This window comes from Nicotiana tomentosiformis, chromosome 8 (assembly GCF_000390325.3).
Source record: "Nicotiana tomentosiformis chromosome 8, ASM39032v3, whole genome shotgun sequence".
In the NCBI taxonomy this organism is placed as follows: Eukaryota; Viridiplantae; Streptophyta; class Magnoliopsida; order Solanales; family Solanaceae; genus Nicotiana; species Nicotiana tomentosiformis.
Window position 1 is genome coordinate 9,298,629 of NC_090819.1, and position 19,297 is coordinate 9,317,925.

Sequence of the window (19,297 nt, forward strand, 5' to 3'; positions counted from 1 at the left end):
TTACTATTTGACGTATAACTATAAGTGTAGAACAATATCTTTGTGGATTTCTTTTCTAGTTAAAATGAATATTGATTGATTTTTTTTAAAGAAAGGGGAGTGCGGTGCATAAAACATCCCACATTCACACATAGTAGGGGAAGGGTCATATCTCAAAATGTATGATGTAAACAGCCTACCCTAATACAAATATTAGTAGTTGCGTACATGACTCGAACTTGTAACCTATCGAGGTCACACCATAAAAGATGGAGAAGAAGGAGGAGAAGGAGTACAAGTTATGATGGATGTCTATATTTGATAAACTTTTTTTAACATGGCCAAAAATTAAACACCAGCACGTAAGGAGGAGGGCAAATACCATTTTTAACCGCGCCAAAAATTATTTACATTCGGTAGCCGAAAAATGTGTATAATTTATATAATTTTTATATATAACATAGAAAAATATGTGTGTGTGTATATATATATATATATATTTTTCGACTATTATTTTGAGAGCGGCTATATAGTGTCATTTTCCTTAAGGAGAATACCGATGAATTTCGAAAAAATTACGCGACACATCAAGCATTTACAGTGTATTTATCACTTATAGCTATACTTTCAGCAAATTTTACCATTCATAGCTATAGTTAAATTTTATAGTAAATCCATAAAATAAAAGATTAATTATTTTTGAACTAAAATATGAGAGCAATAAGCTCTCATATCTCAGTTGATTAGAGCGCATGCTTAGTCAGTAGATGTCCTGTGTTTGACTCTCAACAAGAACATTTTATTTTTCTGTATTTCGCCTTAGTTGTATTCGTTGCGTGAATAAATACAGTTTTATATACTCATGTATACAGTCGATACAAATTATATCCTTTGTATACACCCGTGTATTTCGCCTTGGTTATACAGTTGATACATATAGTTGATCAGTTGTTATATTCGTTGCGTGTTTGAATATAAGTGATATAAATTAGTAGCAATAAAATAGTAGTTACGGATAATAATTAAACAAATTATAGTTACTAGACTCTAAATTATAGTGGTTTATGAAAATTTCTCATGAATCTCTTGATTTGGTTTCAATATTGAATACCGGCCCAAATGTAACGATGAAACCCCAAAGGTAAAACCCCAATTTGCCTTTCTAATCCAATTTAAGGGCCAAAATTGACAACATGAGTTTGGACAATTTGTAAAGGAAACACCGAGCAAGAGTCGGATGTGATGCACTTTACAAGGATAACTTTAAAAAGAATAATCCACAAAATTGCGTTTACAAATAAACTCTTTTGAGACCTAATTATAAAGTATCATATATCTCAGTTATGCAAATATGCTAATATCTATTTTTATTGAAGAAAAAAAACTAATCCCGATACCTCCAAAAACTCGTTCTTCTAAAAACCTCTGGAAAACAAAAGTCAATAACAAAATCAAAACCAAATTCAAACCCAAAAGCAATTTAGTGGGCGTTTGGACATAAGAATTGTAAAATTCCAAAAAAAAAGTGAAATATTTTTCAAGTAAAAATAATATTTGAAAATTAGAGTTGTATTTGAACATGAATATAATTTGGGGTTGTTTTTGAAATTTTGTGAATTATCTAAGTGAAAATTTTGAAAAACGGCATTTTGAATTTTTTTTAAATTTTTGAAAAATTTCAAAATTTATCTTCAAGTAAAAATTAAAAATAATATTAATTTCAAAAAAAAATAAAAATTTATCAAAAAAATGTGAAAAAAATCTTTTGTCCAAACGGGCAATTAATAAACAAACCGAGTCCTAGTAGCATAAGGAGGGGAAAAAAAAGAGAGAAAACAAAGCAAAAGAAAAGAAAAGGAATATAGTTGAGGGGTCCATTATTCAGAAATCTCTTTGGTTTAGGGCCAATGGAAAAAGTAAAGCCAGATTCGGAATACAGACGGAGTACACCGTACACTACACCACAAAACGGAACCCTATAAATAGCGCTCGGTATTCTTTTTCTTATTCTTATTTCATCCGAAGTTAGCGTAAAAGGGACGAGCTTCGACTTCTTTGTTTCTGTAGCAAAGCAAGCAAAAGGATCGATTTATCAATCATGCAGATCTTTGTGAAAACCCTAACCGGAAAAACCATAACTCTCGAAGTTGAGAGCAGCGATACCATTGACAATGTCAAGGCTAAAATTCAGGTATATTCCCGCCCTTCAATTTATGCCCCTTTTTATTGTTCAGGATTTCGTTTTGTTTTCATGAATTAGGGTTTTGGCGTTTTGGATAGTAAGATTGCTGGTTTTTAGTTTTTCTCTTTGTCTGATCAAAGGCGCAATCTTTTTTGTTTGCGTATATAATTTGTGTGGAGATTGATACATATAATAGCTCAACGTTTTAAAAAAAATAATCGTGGTGTCTGGGCCGGCTCACGATCACCTCAACTAATTTCACGGGTACCTGTTAGGCTGTTACCTTCCACCAGCGCAGATACTGGGTAATACTCTCAACCAAGGCTTGGACTAGGCCACACCCTTGGGTGCTATAATAGCTCAACGTTTTCTGGGAATTTATGTTGCGATTTAAGTTTCTTTTGGACTATATATTCTGCTAATAGATGCACTGCTTACAATCTAATTGGTGGTCATGCATACATGGTAATTCGAAGTTGAAAGGGAACTCTTTTCTTCCCTGCTAATTCTTAACATACCGTTGTGTTTAGTTTAAATCAATTGATCTTTCAATTGCCGCGGATGAAAATTGTAATTTTTTCCTCCTATGCTATATCCTGTCAATTCCTTATATGATGTCAAATACTGTACCAGAAAGCACTGGTTTTGGAACCTCAATTGATACAGGCTTATGGGCACACATAATGTGCCTATGGCTTCTTGTGGATTGTCATAACTGTGCAAAAAGGGGATATGTACTTCAAGTTGATGTCCAAGTTATGAGTGATAACCTCTTTTAGGTTACCTACGTCACTTTCAACTCATTTTTTTAATCAAAAAAAGAAAACTTGACTATTGCATCCCTACAAGTGGTTAAATATATTGAATGTACTGGATGTAATTGTACAAGATTGTAAATGCATACGTTCACCAAATTGGATAGAAAACAGACAGATAAACCTGCAATGACACAAAGACACCAGAATGTAGATTGTGGATGTTGTAGTTGTCATTTGTGTTATTGATGGCTGCGGAGTTAAGATATCTTATTATTTGTTCTTTTCTTTTTGGTAGTAAGACTTAATAGTTTCATGCCCACTAATCATGTGTTGCTATTTATCCGGATCATCTTTTTATTTTTATTTTTTGATAAATATTCATTCTGGAGTATTTATCACCTTGCCTGTACAAATAAAGTCCCTGTTGCACTTTTCAAGGTTTTCTTTTCTCCCTGTTTCTCTTTTGAAATCCTCCTCAAGATGTTGTTGGAGTGAATGTGCATTACGTGAAGACGACTGACTTTTTTCTTGGGAATGGTAAGATTTGTATTAATTGAGAAAAACACTAAAGCAGTGCGACGCAATATGTACAGGGGGTAGTAGATCATTCTTGATCTATATTAGCTACAAAGAGCCTATCATGTCTGTCAAAGAATCTGTATCCTCTACAAGACTTTCTTTACACCAAAAATGAAATAGAAAATACAGTTCATCTTGACATCCTGAATGGAATTGAATGTCTTCAAACACTCTTGAGTTTCTCTCCTTCCATATTGTCCACCATATGCAAGCATGTATCAATCTCCACCATGTCTTCTGTCTCACCGGGCCTCCATTGTTGTTCCAAGATTTTAATAACTCAACAGTAGTAGCTGGCATGGACCATGTTAGCCCAACGTGAAGATGACTGACTTGTCATGTGTGTTTTCTAGGGCTTATGCAGTGTGGATATGAATATCAGCTTTGTGTTTGGATGCGTAAACATAAAAATTTGAGATAATGCCTCTGGGCACCGGTGTCGTTACTAGATGATATTTAACCGTTGTTTTATAGTATTGGGATCACCTGAAATCTCCATTATGTGCTTGTATGTTTAGGTGACCTTGATGGGATATTTTTAATTCATTTATCTACTTGTTCCCTCATGGGAATTGGTGCTACCATGCTCTTGATGATATCCCTTACTACCTTAGGATGATGTTTCCAGATATTCACTATTTTGGAGCTTGTTTTGAAGCCCTTTATCTTGTTTAGCCACTCGGTTTAATGAATCCCTTGTCAAGTAGGCCTTGAAGTTGCTCTTTCCGTTCTTTTGGCTTAGGTGTAGCCATTTTTTGTGTAGGCATAGAGATATGTTGTTTCGCTGGTGCTAGAACTCTGCTCACTCAACCATGGGCATTTTTCTATTTTAGGGCTACGAGAAACCTGATCAAATATGGGTAAAGATTATACTTAGTCTTTGATTTGGTAACCAGTTTATTTGAATTTGAAATCAACCTTAATACTATCAAATACGTGCAGTCCCAAAATATGACCTCTAAGAAGACCCACAAAATGTAAGAGCCCACCATAACCCATAAGGAAAAGCTCATAACCATTGACTCCCTATCAAAGCTAAATGAAGGTCCTTGAATTACAATTGTGCATATATCGACTTTTAATTGCCGTAATATGTGATTTGCTGCATGTTGGATAGTGAGGTGTTGTTTCATATTTCCCTTCTCCTGCTATCCCTGTCTGCCCTGCACTGCCTTGCACTGCCTTGGTTTTGTCCACTTATCTTTTGTAGTATTTGTTAAATGCTGGCATTCATGCTAACATGCATTAGTTAGTCATTTGCTCTTTTCTTTTTACTTAGAGCTGACAAGATACTGTATGTGTTGCTTACCAGGATAAAGAAGGCATACCTCCTGATCAGCAGAGACTGATTTTTGCTGGGAAACAGTTGGAAGATGGGCGGACCCTGGCTGATTACAACATTCAGAAAGAATCAACTCTTCACCTTGTTTTGAGGCTCAGGGGAGGAACTATGATCAAGGTGAAGACTCTCACTGGAAAGGAAATTGAGATCGACATTGAACCCAACGATACCATTGATCGGATTAAGGAACGTGTTGAGGAGAAAGAAGGAATACCTCCTGTGCAGCAAAGGTTTGTATTTCTTTTATTTCGATCAATTTGAATACCACAGATTTGTGGTCTCCAGTGCTTTTTTTTGCTCCTGTTTCCCCACACCATACTGCCTCCTCTCACCCTCACCATGTGACCAAAAGAGTGGCAATGTTGTATGAGTGATGTTGTGTGCCTGGCCTATGAATCTTTTTTGGACTTATCTTTTAAATCTCTGCAGGTTGTCATGTTTCTGTTGCCTGGTATTTCTGTCATTCCCTGTAATAACTACCACTATTAAATGCTCCTCCTAGACTTGATTTATTGTAATTTTCTACTTTGCCCATTTTCATAATTATAACAATTCATAGTTGTGTCAATTGAATGTCACATATGAGTTGCTTAGATGCAGTGTATTCAAGGATAAAGGGAATGTGAAGCCCTTAGGTCCATATTGTAATAAATGTTTTTGAGGCATACCACACTCTTTGGAGAATACGATTAAACTTTTGTGTGGTTCAGTTGACAAGCATACAATTAAAGACTTAATGACTTGAAAAATAAGTAAAAAATGCAAGTTCTATAAAACTGGCAATGCTGGCATATTTTAAGAGCATTGTGAATATTCAACGGGTCTAACAGCTCTTGCATCTGCCATTCTGCACTGGTTAAGACATGGTCTAGAAAATTCAGCAGGTCTGATGAAGCTTATAGATCTTTTGTCTGCATTTGCTCTCATTAGCCAAATTTCATAGTTTCTTGCTGGCATGCCTCGGAATAATGGTGGGCATCCAAATGTATTTTTCTTTCCTTTTTTGGTTAAATTTCAATCTTATCTCTCTTCTGTGGAGAAAAAGATTGCTTACAGTCTTGGTTTCTTAAAATGGTTTTCTTGCAAATTGACAGTATAACTAAAATGCACTTTGTTATAGTAATTTGGACTGCTTAGCTTCTTCCCTTTCTTAGAAGGGACGGTGAATGTCAAAAGACAACTTATGAGTAAGCCCTCAGTCAGTGTGTTCGTATCTTATGTGTTCGAGATAACGGAAAATATGAAAAATCATAATTCCATTCTTTAATGGTCATTATTTAGTACATTAGGTAGGCTTTTACTGAAATACACTTTCTTAGTTCGCAGAATTCCATGGTCCTGATTGAGTTGTTCTTTGATTTCACTTTCATTTCGGTTGGTCTTATAGGCAGAAAGTAAATAGTGGCTAAGAGATATCTAACTTGTTCCTAAGTCAATATTTTTGTGAACAAGTCATTTTACCTATACGTTCAGCGCGTTATACAAGTACCTTCTTCATATTTGTTGTTTTATTTCTGTTCGGCAGTTTACGACAGTGGTTTTACTTTTTGTTCCCCTGTTTTATTGCAGGCTTATTTATGCTGGAAAACAGTTGGCAGATGACAAGACGGCTAAAGATTACAACATCGAAGGTGGTTCAGTTCTTCACCTTGTTCTTGCACTAAGGGGTGGCAGACTCTAGGTAGCAATTAACTTGGTGGAAACATATATGTCCTGTCTTTATTCCATGAATTTGGGATATCTTTTGCTGATTTACTATTGGAATAAACCTGAAAACTTGTGGTTGAATATGTTGTGATTGACTTGCCCTTATTTGTGTTGGACTCGTTCTTAATTTGCTATTTATAGTTCTTTTTCATTTCTTGCTGCAACCGATAGCGGTTTACTCCCTTTTAAATATGCACATAATCGCTCTGCTGCAAACCATGTCACCCTAGAGAAACAATGTATACCGACAGATTGATCTCCCTTCTTCCCTTTCGCTTGGAGAAGCTGCTACAAGATTATTAAGTTTTACCCAATGAGTCATCACCACTGCCCAATTTTTCTTTCCTGCTTTGATTATGTGTGCCCAGGAGCCTGAGGGTCTACGGGAAACAACATCTCTACCTCCTTCAGGTAGGGGTAAGGCTACGACCCTCCCTAGACCCTACTTGTGGGAATACACAAAGTATTATGTTGTTGGTGGTGGTGGTTTGGGGGGGGGGGGGGGGAAGGAGAAGGGGATACAATACCTACTCATACGTTTGAACTCGTCACTTCAACTGTGAAAGGAGCTGACCAAGTAAGCAAACCCTCATCCCTTACCCTTACCCAATCATTGTCATAGTTGGTATTATATTGGAAATTTGGAATGGACTACTCTTTAGCTTGTCAAAAAATGCTGCATCCAAAAAGAATTGGGGGCAGTATCCTGGAACAAGAATTGTCAAAAATGGTCTCATTTTTTTCTGCCGTCCTTTCACCTATTTGGATTCTACCTACCAACATAAATTATAAAACTTGACTCTCTCCAAGAAATGGTAGAAAAACCCCTTCTCACCGTCCCCTCCCAACTACCCAAATCAAAGTACAGTAATCCTAATACTGCACGGATTCTTTTACCTGCCAATGTGTGAATACTTAGAAATATTCATGTGCTTAAAAAGTTCAAACAACTAAATTCACTTGATGTTAAAGCGTTATGGGTTAGAATATTTTAAGAAAGATGTCTTTCTAAATTCAAAGACTAGCTGCAAAATCACATAGAAAATTCATTCATTAGTTTTATAACCCACAAATGTAGGTAATACGTTTGACATATTTTATTGGAATTTTTACCCAAATAGCCTGTCCATTTTAGTGTTTACCTTTTTTTTAGCTCGTATACGTAGATTATATACTAATTATACTCGATTATACATATATTGCATATCCGTAACTATTTTTAGTTTAAGTAATTGGGTGGACAGCTATTTGGGTTAATTCTTCTATTTTATTACTGCATATAACAGTTTTCAAACTTTACTTTCGGAAAGTATATGACGAAACGATGTTTCTCATTTATTAGGATGAGTAATACACATTTTCGTCAATGCTCTTTTGAATAATATTTATTGTATGATAAAAAGATCAAATGTGTTAACAAACTGGCTAACAAGGTCATAACTATTAAAAAGGAACCATTGACAAAGTGAGAAAAAGTGTGTTATCATCAATTCAAAATTCAAAATTGCCTAATTATACTTTGTTTTGTTAACAAAGATCAATGCATGATAGATCGGATGTTTAATTTTAATTCGTTTATGGTGACTATTTTTCAAACCTATTAGAAAATATTTTTTCGTGCCGACGTCTATTGGAAATAATCTCTTTGCCTCACCCAAGAGGTGTTAATTGCGACAGAAAATTTTACTGTGAGGAAAATCGAGCAGAAGAATGGCAGTAGAAACCAAATTTAAGTCATTGATTAAAAATATGTTTTGTTGATGAGCGTCGGAATCAGACATTAGTGACATAGATTTATGAAAGTTTGGCATTGTTTTTAAGTATATTTTTAATAAAACTACGTACAATAGTTTCAATATCCATGTGACTAACACAAGTTTGATGCGTGTCAAAGTTTACGTACATTTTTTTCAGACACTTAACTGGTCACCCTCCTAACCAAATCCACGCATTAACTTAACTCCCAAATATATAGTGCTCACGCAATGCATAATCGTTCTTTCTTTTTAGGAAGAAAAAAAAAGAGGAAAAGAAGTCAAATGGTATGTTTATGTTTACTAACACCACAGCAAATCAGCGATAAAAAGTATTTTTCAAGATTATTAGTACGTGCCAAGTGTTTGTTTTTTCCAACAAGGTGGATATGGCATTTAATGTGATGGTTTCCAAGTGATGACTTTTCGTTCATTCTTAATTTCTCAATTCCGATATGTTTAGAGTAGTGAAGAAAAAATAAATTATAAAAAAAAATTATTCATCCATTTTATTCAGTGAATAATGGGTTAGATAATAAACTTTTAAAAAATGAATACTTAATGGATAATCAATAGGTTTCATTTTTACATTAGCAAATACTCGAATTGTAAGTTCTTCAAATTTGTAAAACTAGAAATTCTCTAAAAAAAATTATCACATTCAATAAGCCATGGATAATATGTACCCATGGTTTACAATTGGTACCCATGACTTTCTATTTCTTCGGGGGAAAATCAGAAATAGTCACATAATCATATTTACAATTGGTAATTGAAAATAGCCACAGTTTTAAAATTAATCGAAATTTAGTCACTTTTTCATGTAAAGATAAAATTTGAACAAAAACACATTTAATAACATGTTGGAATTCCAACATATATAATATGCTGGATGTTTATATGTAGGAGCTCCATAATCTAGCATATTATGCTGGAACTTTCTGTGTGCTAGAGTTCCAACATAATATGTTGAAAGTTTATATGCATGAGCTCCATAATTCAGCATATTATGCTGAAACTTTTCGTGTTTCAGCAAAATAGTGATTATTTTTCAATGACTTTGCAAACGTCGGTTATTTTTTAATTATCAATCCGAAAATTATCTAGTCTGTACTATTTATATATATTATCCACCGATTAACTTATTTTTTATCCGTATCAAATATTAACGGATCGAATTCGCCCCACCCATCTGTCTGCCACCTCTAGTTTAGACTGATCATGCCGTTGGTTTTGCGGTCACGGAAAACCATTCTGAAACGTGTCAGCTCAGCTAAACAAGATATTTAGTGAATATCTAATTAATGATGATGATACTAAAAAGTGGCATTTTTAGTGTTGGTACAAGTGGCTAATTCCTATGATATGTTTGTTCTTTTCTTTTTGTCTAGTACAAAGTAGCAAATCCAGCTCTATAGGAATTAAAATCCCAAGGTTCATATAAAAGACGAAAAAAGAAGAGATTATAGAAAGTACGTAGACCTTAAACAACATCCTCAAGTGGTCATAGAGATTATAGAAAGTACGTAGACCTTAAACAACATCCTCAAGTGGTCATAATCTAATTAAGCAAAAAATGCCGTCATTAAAACAATTAATTAACAGCTAAATTGGCTATGAAAAACAAGGACTCTAAAACCAAGAGTTGTTTTTTTTCTCTCTTTGGTAGTCCGGACCCATATTTGGGAGCTGCTCTAGACTTGTGGATTCATCGGTCAACGAGATCTACCCTTAGATTCGAGTGTTAGACTATGTGGGTTTGGGTTGTAAAAATTTGATTAAAGATTAAAACTTTATTATTTGAGATTTATTTATATAATTTTATTTGACCTTATTGAGTACTGTTTGATTAGATTTGAGTCGTTTGGTGGTGGATTTGAAAGGAAAAATAGTTTTAGAAGGTTGAAGGTGTTCCCGAAAAGAGTTAAGTCTCTTGTCTACCCTTGTAAGAGGGAATTCTCCTCATAGGCAATCTATTTGCTACTTGTTGCTTGATTTGATAACTAGTATATGCGAAATGACGAACGTATATATGCGCTAGTTAAGTTATGACCATGTCCGGACGCTTGTCTTTTTGCTTCCTACAGTCTAAACCCTAAACTACATTCTCAAAACCACATTTAGGGAAAGAAAAGACGGCTTATAAGAATATAATTTGAGTAAATAATTAGTAATTACCATGGTTATGACGTACAAATACCACCTGAAAATAATGGCATGCAATAGTTCAGCTACTAGTGAGGCAAAGCTAAATTAATTAATGCTGCTTCTTCCTCATCCGTTTTTATTAATTCTATCATTTAAAAATTGTGCAACTGCGTGGCCCATGCATCTTCTTTATATTATTATTATTATTATTATTATTATTATTATTATTATTATTATTATTATTATTATTATTATTATTAAAGTGTGTATAATATAATGACCAATAGTGGATCACCTAAACTTTTCAAATGTTCGTTAACCTATCTTTGTTTTTTTCTGTTAAACAGATATATATATATATATATATATATATATATATGCTTCAATTTGTTACATATGCTTCCAACCTGACGGTAGTTATTTTAAAAAAAAAAAATAGGAAAAAAGAAGAACAATACAGCTTGACCATTATTTGGCATATACAAATATTTCTACACAACACTTGGAAATCTTGCAAATTTCGTGCCCGCTTGCCAATGAAAAGTGAAATCTCAATTAGACAGAAACTTTTATTCCAGGCCCGTTTATAATAATAATTATTATGCTTTAATTCTAAACAAGTTTGGAATATTTAAAAGTGTTTATACTAATACAGGGAATTAAGACAAAAGCAGTTTGTATATGAAAGCAGCATCAGAGGTAGAACCAGAATTTGAAGCTTATGAGTTGGAGATTTTAATCTTTTTAAAGTTAGTGAATTCTAAATTAACAATTTGTATATATACAATGAATTTCTTAAGACAAATATCAAATGTATGTAGACAAAATTGGGTTCGACTAAACCCGTAACCAAAGCGGTAGCTCCGCAACTGAGCAGGATGCATGATCTCCTAAGTTAAGCAGAGCACTAAAAATAGGACAAAAAGTAGGAATATGTTGATGTACAAACGTTCAACGCTTTAGAAAATCCTACCAACCTAACTGTGACAATCACTGTGTGAAACACAAATAATTTCTCAAGAATTTGATGTCCTCTCTTGGTCTAATGTAGGTAAGATAATCTAAGACTAATCTTTGAAAAGTACGACTCAACAGAATAAGACGTGTTGTTTTTTTGTTACTTGTAATTAAGGAGGAAATAATTTAACCTATTTGGAGAGATCCTTATGAGTTTGTGGATTGCAATATCTCGTTTTTCTTTGGAATTTTTACACAAAAAACTTGTATTTTTCCTAGCTGGTATAAATATATTATATACTGATTATTCGTGGTTAAATATATACTATTATATATGAATGAAGTAAATATTATATATTCGCCGACTTTTTAGATTTTAACTTTGTTCTTGGAAATCAGTTGCATCCATTATTTACAAAATATTAATTCTAGTTGAACCAAATTAATGTAAAACCGAGTTTAGCACAGAGCTACCTCAGTTAATGACCGTTTCTCTTCAATTAATTAACGCAAGAATTAATTTTAATCAAAGTTATATCGATAATTGTGGAAGTACTTTTCCATGGCAGAGCAATAATACTAGTATCATTTATATATGATGTTGCAGTATGTATTTTGAGTTTTGTTAGGATGGAAATGAACTGCTCGTGCCGCACAATTTTGTTTTTTATGATGTAAAATTTAACAGGTTTTAATTAGCTTATAGTAAGAAGTAATATTACTTCAATAAAGAAAATGGATTTAAACAAAAGGAACCCTGAAATTGATATTACTAATAGTAGATGGATATGCTAGCAACTGTAGTCGAGCTGGTTGAGCCGGAGATCTTCCAAATTGAAGGTTGTAAGTTCAAAACCCCGTGCATACTTTCTGCCTCGAGCTCGTCTCACGAGACTTGTCTATTACACTAGAACGAATTAAGGATGCACTAATAGATTCTATCTAACCATCTCACTACAGTAGTACGTTGAAAAACAAATGTTTAAGTCGAATCGATTTATTAGAAAACAAAGGGAATACTAGTAAATTCGATTTTTGAATTTGCAAATACTAGTAAATTAAAAGTAGTGAATATTCCGGTCCACTTATCACACTGGAAATTCTTAAGAGGGCCCCACTTCATTTTCCATAATTTTGTCATAGATTAAGACATCTTTATGACTATATATATCTGGCATTTATCCCCCTACGTGGAGATATAGACATATGTAAAAGATATATAAAGGAAAGGAGAGGTGAGAAACAAAACCAACATTTGTGAATTGCAAGTTATATATATAGACGGGAGAATTTAGGACTAATTATAAGAGCAACACTACTGAAAAAGATTATCGATGGGTAAAGGAAGAGCACCTTGTTGTGATAAAAGTAAGGTGAAGAAAGGGCCATGGACTCCTGCTGAAGATTTGAAGCTTATTTCATTCATTCAAAAAAATGGCCATGGCAACTGGCGATCCCTCCCCAAACAAGCTGGTAAGATTTGTAGTTCCCCTAGGAGTGGCCGGTAAAGTTGGTACCATGTGACTAAGTGATTACGGGTTTGAGCCGTGAAAATAACCTCTTGCAAAAATGTAGGGTAAGACTGTGTATAATAGACATATGTGGTCCGGCCTTTCCCCGGATCCCGCGCATAGCGGGAGCTTAGTGTACCGGGCTAGAAAATAGTTCTCCTACGTACGTAGCTTTGGCGTGACTAGTAAAGTTGTTGTCATGTGATCAGGAGGTCAAGGGTTCGAGCCGTGAAAACGGCCTCTTGCAAAAATGCAGGGTAAGACACAGTGTATAATAGACTCGTGTGGTCCGGCCCTTCCCCGGACCCGCGCATAGCGGGAGCTTAGTGTACCGGTCTAGAGAATAGTTCCCCTACGTACGTAGCCTTGGCGTGACTAGTAAAGTTGTTGCCATATAATCAGGAGGTCATAGGTTCGACTTTCGAGCCGTGAAAATAGCCTCTTGCAGAAATGCAGAGTAAGGCTGCGTACAATAGACCATTGTGGTCCGACCCTTACTCGGACCCCGCACATAGCTGGAGTTTAGTGCACCGGGCTAGAAAGTAGTTCCGTACATAGCATGTCCATTATCCTCCAATTATCCTCCAATAGTATCTCAAAATTAAAGAATTTAACTTATATACACGGTAATATAAAGAATGTTTATAACATTCAATGTACTTTTAACCTGTTGTAGGCTTGTAGTAGGTAACATCATATAATTACTCTCGTTTTTTATGGACGTGTACATAAAGTATCTTTAGTGACCGGATAGTGTAAAAATTCTTTTAGGAAGGTAAACTCATTTTATTAATGTCAATATTGTTGATTCACAATATAGGGTTACTGAGGTGTGGAAAGAGTTGCCGGTTGAGGTGGATTAACTACTTGAGACCTGACGTAAAACGAGGGAATTTCACTCCAGAAGAAGAAGACACCATAATTAAACTACATGACTCTTTGGGGAACAGGTATATACAAATAAATTTTGTCTTTGCTTTGGTCTGAAATTATTCTATCACATCTAGGGTTACAAACATGTGAGTCGGATTGAAAACGGGTAATGTAAAAACGAATAAATTATTTAACCCGATCCATATTTAATACGAATAGAAAATGAATTAATCGGCGGATAATATAGGTAATCATATTATCCATAGCTTTTTAAATATGATCACTTTTGGAAGAATTCCTCGTCTAAGCTTGAGTAATCCCCTATTTGAATTTTTACAAATGTAAAAGTTAAACCCATAGTTATCTATTGATAATCTATTTTCTAAGTGAATAATATGATTTTTATCCATATTTGATCCGTTTCTAAAAAACTCATTATCCAACCTATTTTTTAGTGGATAATATGGATGGATAACGGTCTTTTTTTAATCAATTTTGCCACCACTAATCACATGCATTAATAACTGCAGGTGGTCAAAGATTGCATCTTATTTGCCTGGAAGAACTGATAACGAGATTAAAAATGTATGGAATACTCATTTAAAGAAAAGAGTAGGGATATTGAAGAAAGAAATCAAGATCACTACTACTACTCAAGAAGCATTTGAAACCAACAATAAGGGCCAATACATAGATGTTGCTACTAGTTTAACTGAGGAAGCCACAGCATCTGCAGCAGGTTCTTGCTCTCCAACTTCTTCCTATGGCTCATTAAACCTCTGCAACTTGAGTACTGAACACGTTCGCGCAGCAGAGGCTCGCGACAACCAAGATCAGGTGATTAATGAAATACCATCAGATTCCGCAGGGGCAGATATTGATTTTTGGGACATGTTGGATACTGATTTGAGTCCTGATTTAGACTACTCCAAAGTACTGGACATCAATCTGCACTCTGATCAGTCTCAGCTGCAGGCGCCTCATTATACACATGAAAGCTCGTCAGATAAATATGATGAATGCCAAAAGTGGTTGAGATACTTGGAAATTGAACTCGGACTAACTCAAACTAGTACTACTACTACTACTACGTATACTGGAGCTAATTATTATGAATGTTGCGACGGTTTTACCTCACAAGACCAAAATAACACCATGCAAGTATAGTCTTTACAGCTAGGCCTTTTTCACCTCCATTTATACATCAATAGTATCTATTACTCCTACTATACTAATTAGCTAGCCCAAGTAATAAAAAGACTGTATAGTAGTAGTAATATTTTGCATCTAGAACTAAAACTCGCTTGTCTTCTTACCTAGAAATAAAGGGACACTAGTTACTGGCAGCTCAGTTCAGTCATCTTGTTGTTATTTAAAGGGGATAATGCATAAAATCCTCCTGAACTATACCCGAAATTGCTACGACACACCTTACCTTTGATGTCGTAGCAACTTCGAATATAGTTCAGGGAGGATTTTAACATATAGTGGTACATATGGTGCATGAGCGACACGATCGAGTAGTTCAATTAGGCTCATCACACCACTCATGGTCTTCTAAGTGTAATACTTTGAGATTTAAGCGCTTAGACTTGAGAGTTGATTTCTCTACCTCTTGTATTATATTTAACTTGTGATAATCTATGAAGCATATATATGCAAAAACTAGCAGTAATATATTGACTAGTGTGAATGTTCCCTTAACTGCCCAAAATAGTTTTGCGTGCATTCCCTAAAGTTTATACAACAATGGGAATTGGAAATAAAAAATCTATTTCCAAAAAAAAATTGAAAATAATATATCACCAACTCTACGGTTGGGTCTTTGGGACTTCACTGCATTCCCTAAAATGAGAATTGAGATCGGCATTACTGCCAAAAATGAGGACAAGTATTTATACAGCTGCTGTTTGATGTATAGGTAGTACTCCTACGAGGCTACGACAGAGGCAGCACTATCTACTACGATAATGCATGAAAAGAGCATTCTGATATACCTTTACAACTTACTAGGCATGTAACCTCAGAAACATGATACCAAGTCTCATTACGGTAACACATAATACCTGTCCTATCTTTTGAACAAAAATATCAGTATGGGAGCTAGTGGGCGATTCAACAGTTGTAGTTTGCAGCAGTTCCAACTCTCAACCGGTAATCCGGAAGCAAAACCTTCAATCTTCTCAAACTCCTCCCTACATGATAAACAAATGTAAGTATTTTTGTAACATAGTATAGAACCATTGGAAATAGAAGACCATTACACGTGCAATGATAAACAAATGATAATCATACAGCTACGTTGCTTATACAGAGGTCATCATTTGGATGATGAGAAAGGCCATTGACTCAAAGCTATCGAACTGACATAGTCAAGATGCTTGAACATATAGTCAGCAAGCGGCTACACAAAGACTCTCAAACAATAGAAATGGGAATACTTTCAGCTGAAAAACGAACATAAGGTTCAAGAATTCACCTTCCACCGGGATGGCCCACATAAGTTACAATGCTGATGAGTCCGCCAGGTGCCAAGAGTCTCTTAGCAGCCTCTAATGCAAGCACAGTTGTTTCAGACCTGGTAATGAGCTTTTTGTCACCGCCAGGGAGGTAACCCAAGTTGAAAGCAACTAACCTGACACAAGCATTGGGCCAAAAAAGAACTGCAGGTGATCATTGCAATGCTTAGATCACGACAGAATAGGTGCAGCTCTGTCACTAAGATCACTTCACAGAAACTAGATGATGTATACACTCAGTGTGTATGCCATTAAAATCCTTTTGAGAAGCAAGAATACCTTACAGCTACATCATTCGGCACGATGTCCTCCATTTGACTATGACACATAACAAATAGCTCAACAAGTTCTTTCTGCATGACAAGGACAACAGATGTGCTTCAAATGTATGTATAACTCATGACGTGGAAGAAAAACTATCATTTTCGGAAGAGAGGAGCATGATTACAGAAAAGTCAGAGGCATGATCATGTGATAACAATTTGTAGGTAGAAACAGTTGAATGTCAAGAAAAGAAAACAGGAGCTGCCATTTGACTCCTCCTGGATGCTAAATCCATTTCATCACATTTTCATGAACTAGAATGAAATTGTAATATTTATCTACCCCACAAGACATTGGTTAATATGGTTAAATCCATTCACCCATGGGTAAGCACTAACGAGATTGAGCTTGCAAACTTCTCCAATTGAAGTCTTATGTGAGCTTCGCTGTTCATAAGCACACTTATGAGAAAAATTATACTACATCTTATATCAGTTGTATTTGGACTGAAAAAAGGCTACGGGAAGCCTTGAGTTTGGGTGGCAGAGGGAGTGGTCCCTGCAGTATAAAAGACTAACATTACTTCATTAGTGATTTTGGCTGGTTCTAGTAATTCTGGAGATGGATGTAAGTTACCAGGCAAGACACCACAACTGGCCTCTTGTAGGTGGGAAAAGTGGAAGTGAGGGCTGAGAGCCTGAGACAGACAACTTCACTCTTTTAGGCTGGCATTATATCGTAAAGTAAGATTATACAATATAAAGCAAGCAACTGTTTGGCTAACTATATGCTTAGATCATAAGGTATAGATAGCTTTAAACCAAATGGAGTTTCAGCTTTATGGGAATATGTATCCAAACCACCATTCTCTCTAGCTTCCTTCTACATAGTCAGGATGATCTACTTATTGGATCATTCGGTAAAATGTCAACATTAATTAGGGCCGGAGATACAAAATAAGCAGAAGCAATAAACGCGACCTCATCTTGACTAGCAAACTGGTCCAGTAGGGATGAAGTGCTTTCTAGAGCAATTTTCTGGACATCCATGCCATAAACTCGACCTCTCCCTGCGTTATCAGCAACCATTCTCAATAGTGCCAAAGTATCGTACCCATTTCCACAGGTGGCATCAACAACTGCATCCCCTTTTTGCACAACTTGCTTCCAAACACTGCCAGGGGTTATGCGCTGATTAAATAATATAATACCCTTGACATTACCAATTATAGAAAGAGGTAAGCCACCATTTATGGTCTACTATAGTCATACAGCTATTAAACTCAAAACAAGACAATGCAGACTTTAACTTCTTTAACTTCTAAAAGTGCAAAGACAAAGCAATTACTGAGACATTACAACAACAACAACAACTAAGCATCAATCTCTAGAAAGTTGAGATTGGCCGTATGTATCTTACCGAGACATTAAAGTAGTCAAAAGTTTAATATACAGAATAAGGAACTTCCGAAACAGAACTTAAGAGTTCAAAATTCAAGTTGATAGCTGAAAAATATAAGAGAAACACTCATCAAAAAACCAATTACAAGTAATTTATCAACCTTATTATTGATGGCACTTCATTCGAATCTATTCAAATGACAAAGGGTTAATCCCGCAGAGCAGTTTCTCACAGCATAAAACAAAGGGGTTAATCCCGCAGAGCAGTTTCTCACAGCATAAAACAAATTATTCCATTATACTTGCGACCAACCAAATTTGCAAGTAGAAAATTTTCTGCAAGAATATCAAACGACATAAAGTTCCCCTTAGAAAAAGGAACTCTTTTGCACGTTGAAAGGAGGAAAATGTACCCAATTAATGTTGAACCACAAACGTAGGCTCTAAAATAGCTGAATCAAAAAGGGATTGGAGTACCTACTAGTGAGCAACTTCAGTAGCTTTTTTTCTCCCAAATACATATTCCACCATTACTTGCTCCATAGACCCTGAGAAAATCAAACCACAAGTCACAAATAAATTACTTGATTTCTGCAACAGTGAAAAGAAAAGAAAAAAGAAAACCTGAAATGGGGGATTCGCGGGAAACAGAGCTCGACCAAGAACCGTCAGCTCCAGCTACTGAAATGGAAGCACCATTGGACTCCGACGACTTCGCAAATACTGTTATATTTCTACAATTTGTCTTCAATGGAGATAATGAGGGACAAATATAGTGTTTTAGGTTCCATTCGCATTTCACCATTCTCCGACCTAAGAGCGAAGAATATGAGTAGAAGAGATTCATTTGCAGCGAATCGACAGCAGTTGCCGGTCACGTTAAGGATAAACTCAAAATCATGCTTGGTAAGGCAGCGTTTGGCATTCAACATTTATGACAACAATTGTCCATTATGTTTTGAGTAGGTTTAAAAGCGTTTTTAGCCAAAATTGTCCCTTATCTTTGGGTATCTTTGGGGTTAAGTTTAACTTTGTTTATCTATTGCCCTAAGCACTTAACAAAAGACTCAAAGAGAGACAAAAGACTCAAATTTTGTCTCAAAGGGAGACCTAAAACCTAACAATGATTTCACTGAGTCAAATGGGTAAAGAAACTTTTACTACTCAAATTTTGTAGAATTGATGTAGTGAACCTAAACCTGCTTAACAGGCCGGGTTGACTCAGTTCCGGACCAGCCTAGATCAGTAGTAAACCGGACCAGCCTGGACTGGTGGAAGTGGGCCAGGTAGGGCTGGTTTTGGGGGGTTTGGGGTTGGTCCGTAT

General features: G+C 35.4%; 3 protein-coding genes across 7 annotated transcripts; 2 read left to right on the plus strand and 1 right to left on the minus strand.

Moving 5' to 3' along the window:
• Window positions 1-1,858: 1,858 nt before the first annotated feature.
• On the plus strand, window positions 1,859-6,698 carry LOC104089834 (ubiquitin-NEDD8-like protein RUB2). Its single transcript, XM_009594831.4, has 3 exons — window positions 1,859-2,170; window positions 4,811-5,070; window positions 6,410-6,698. Exons 1-3 carry the CDS (start codon window positions 2,078-2,080, stop codon window positions 6,519-6,521), a joined length of 465 nt encoding a protein of 154 aa, XP_009593126.1. The 5' UTR covers window positions 1,859-2,077; the 3' UTR covers window positions 6,522-6,698.
• A 5,950-nt stretch (window positions 6,699-12,648) lies between these two features.
• LOC104089831 (transcription factor MYB58) lies at window positions 12,649-15,130 on the plus strand. Its single transcript, XM_009594824.4, has 3 exons — window positions 12,649-12,879; window positions 13,738-13,867; window positions 14,321-15,130. The coding sequence occupies exons 1-3, from the start codon at window positions 12,741-12,743 to the stop codon at window positions 14,955-14,957; spliced, it is 906 nt and encodes a 301-aa protein (XP_009593119.1). The 5' UTR covers window positions 12,649-12,740; the 3' UTR covers window positions 14,958-15,130.
• LOC104089832 (tRNA (mnm(5)s(2)U34)-methyltransferase, chloroplastic) lies at window positions 14,412-18,916 on the minus strand. 5 transcript variants are annotated; one of them, XM_070182037.1, is made up of 7 exons: window positions 18,598-18,916; window positions 18,455-18,521; window positions 17,554-17,746; window positions 16,589-16,662; window positions 16,270-16,368; window positions 15,857-15,985; window positions 14,412-14,759 (listed from the first exon to the last, which is right to left on the minus strand). In XM_070182037.1, the coding sequence occupies exons 1-6, from the start codon at window positions 18,818-18,820 to the stop codon at window positions 15,862-15,864; spliced, it is 780 nt and encodes a 259-aa protein (XP_070038138.1). In that variant the 5' UTR covers window positions 18,821-18,916; the 3' UTR covers window positions 14,412-14,759; window positions 15,857-15,861. The 5 variants fall into 5 exon arrangements, with proteins under 5 accessions (XP_070038138.1, XP_009593122.1, XP_009593120.1 ...); XM_009594827.4 differs by having other exon boundaries at window positions 16,270-16,425; window positions 18,598-18,914; XM_009594825.4 differs by having other exon boundaries at window positions 14,412-14,769; window positions 16,270-16,425; window positions 18,598-18,914.
• Between the last annotated feature and the right edge of the window lie 381 nt (window positions 18,917-19,297).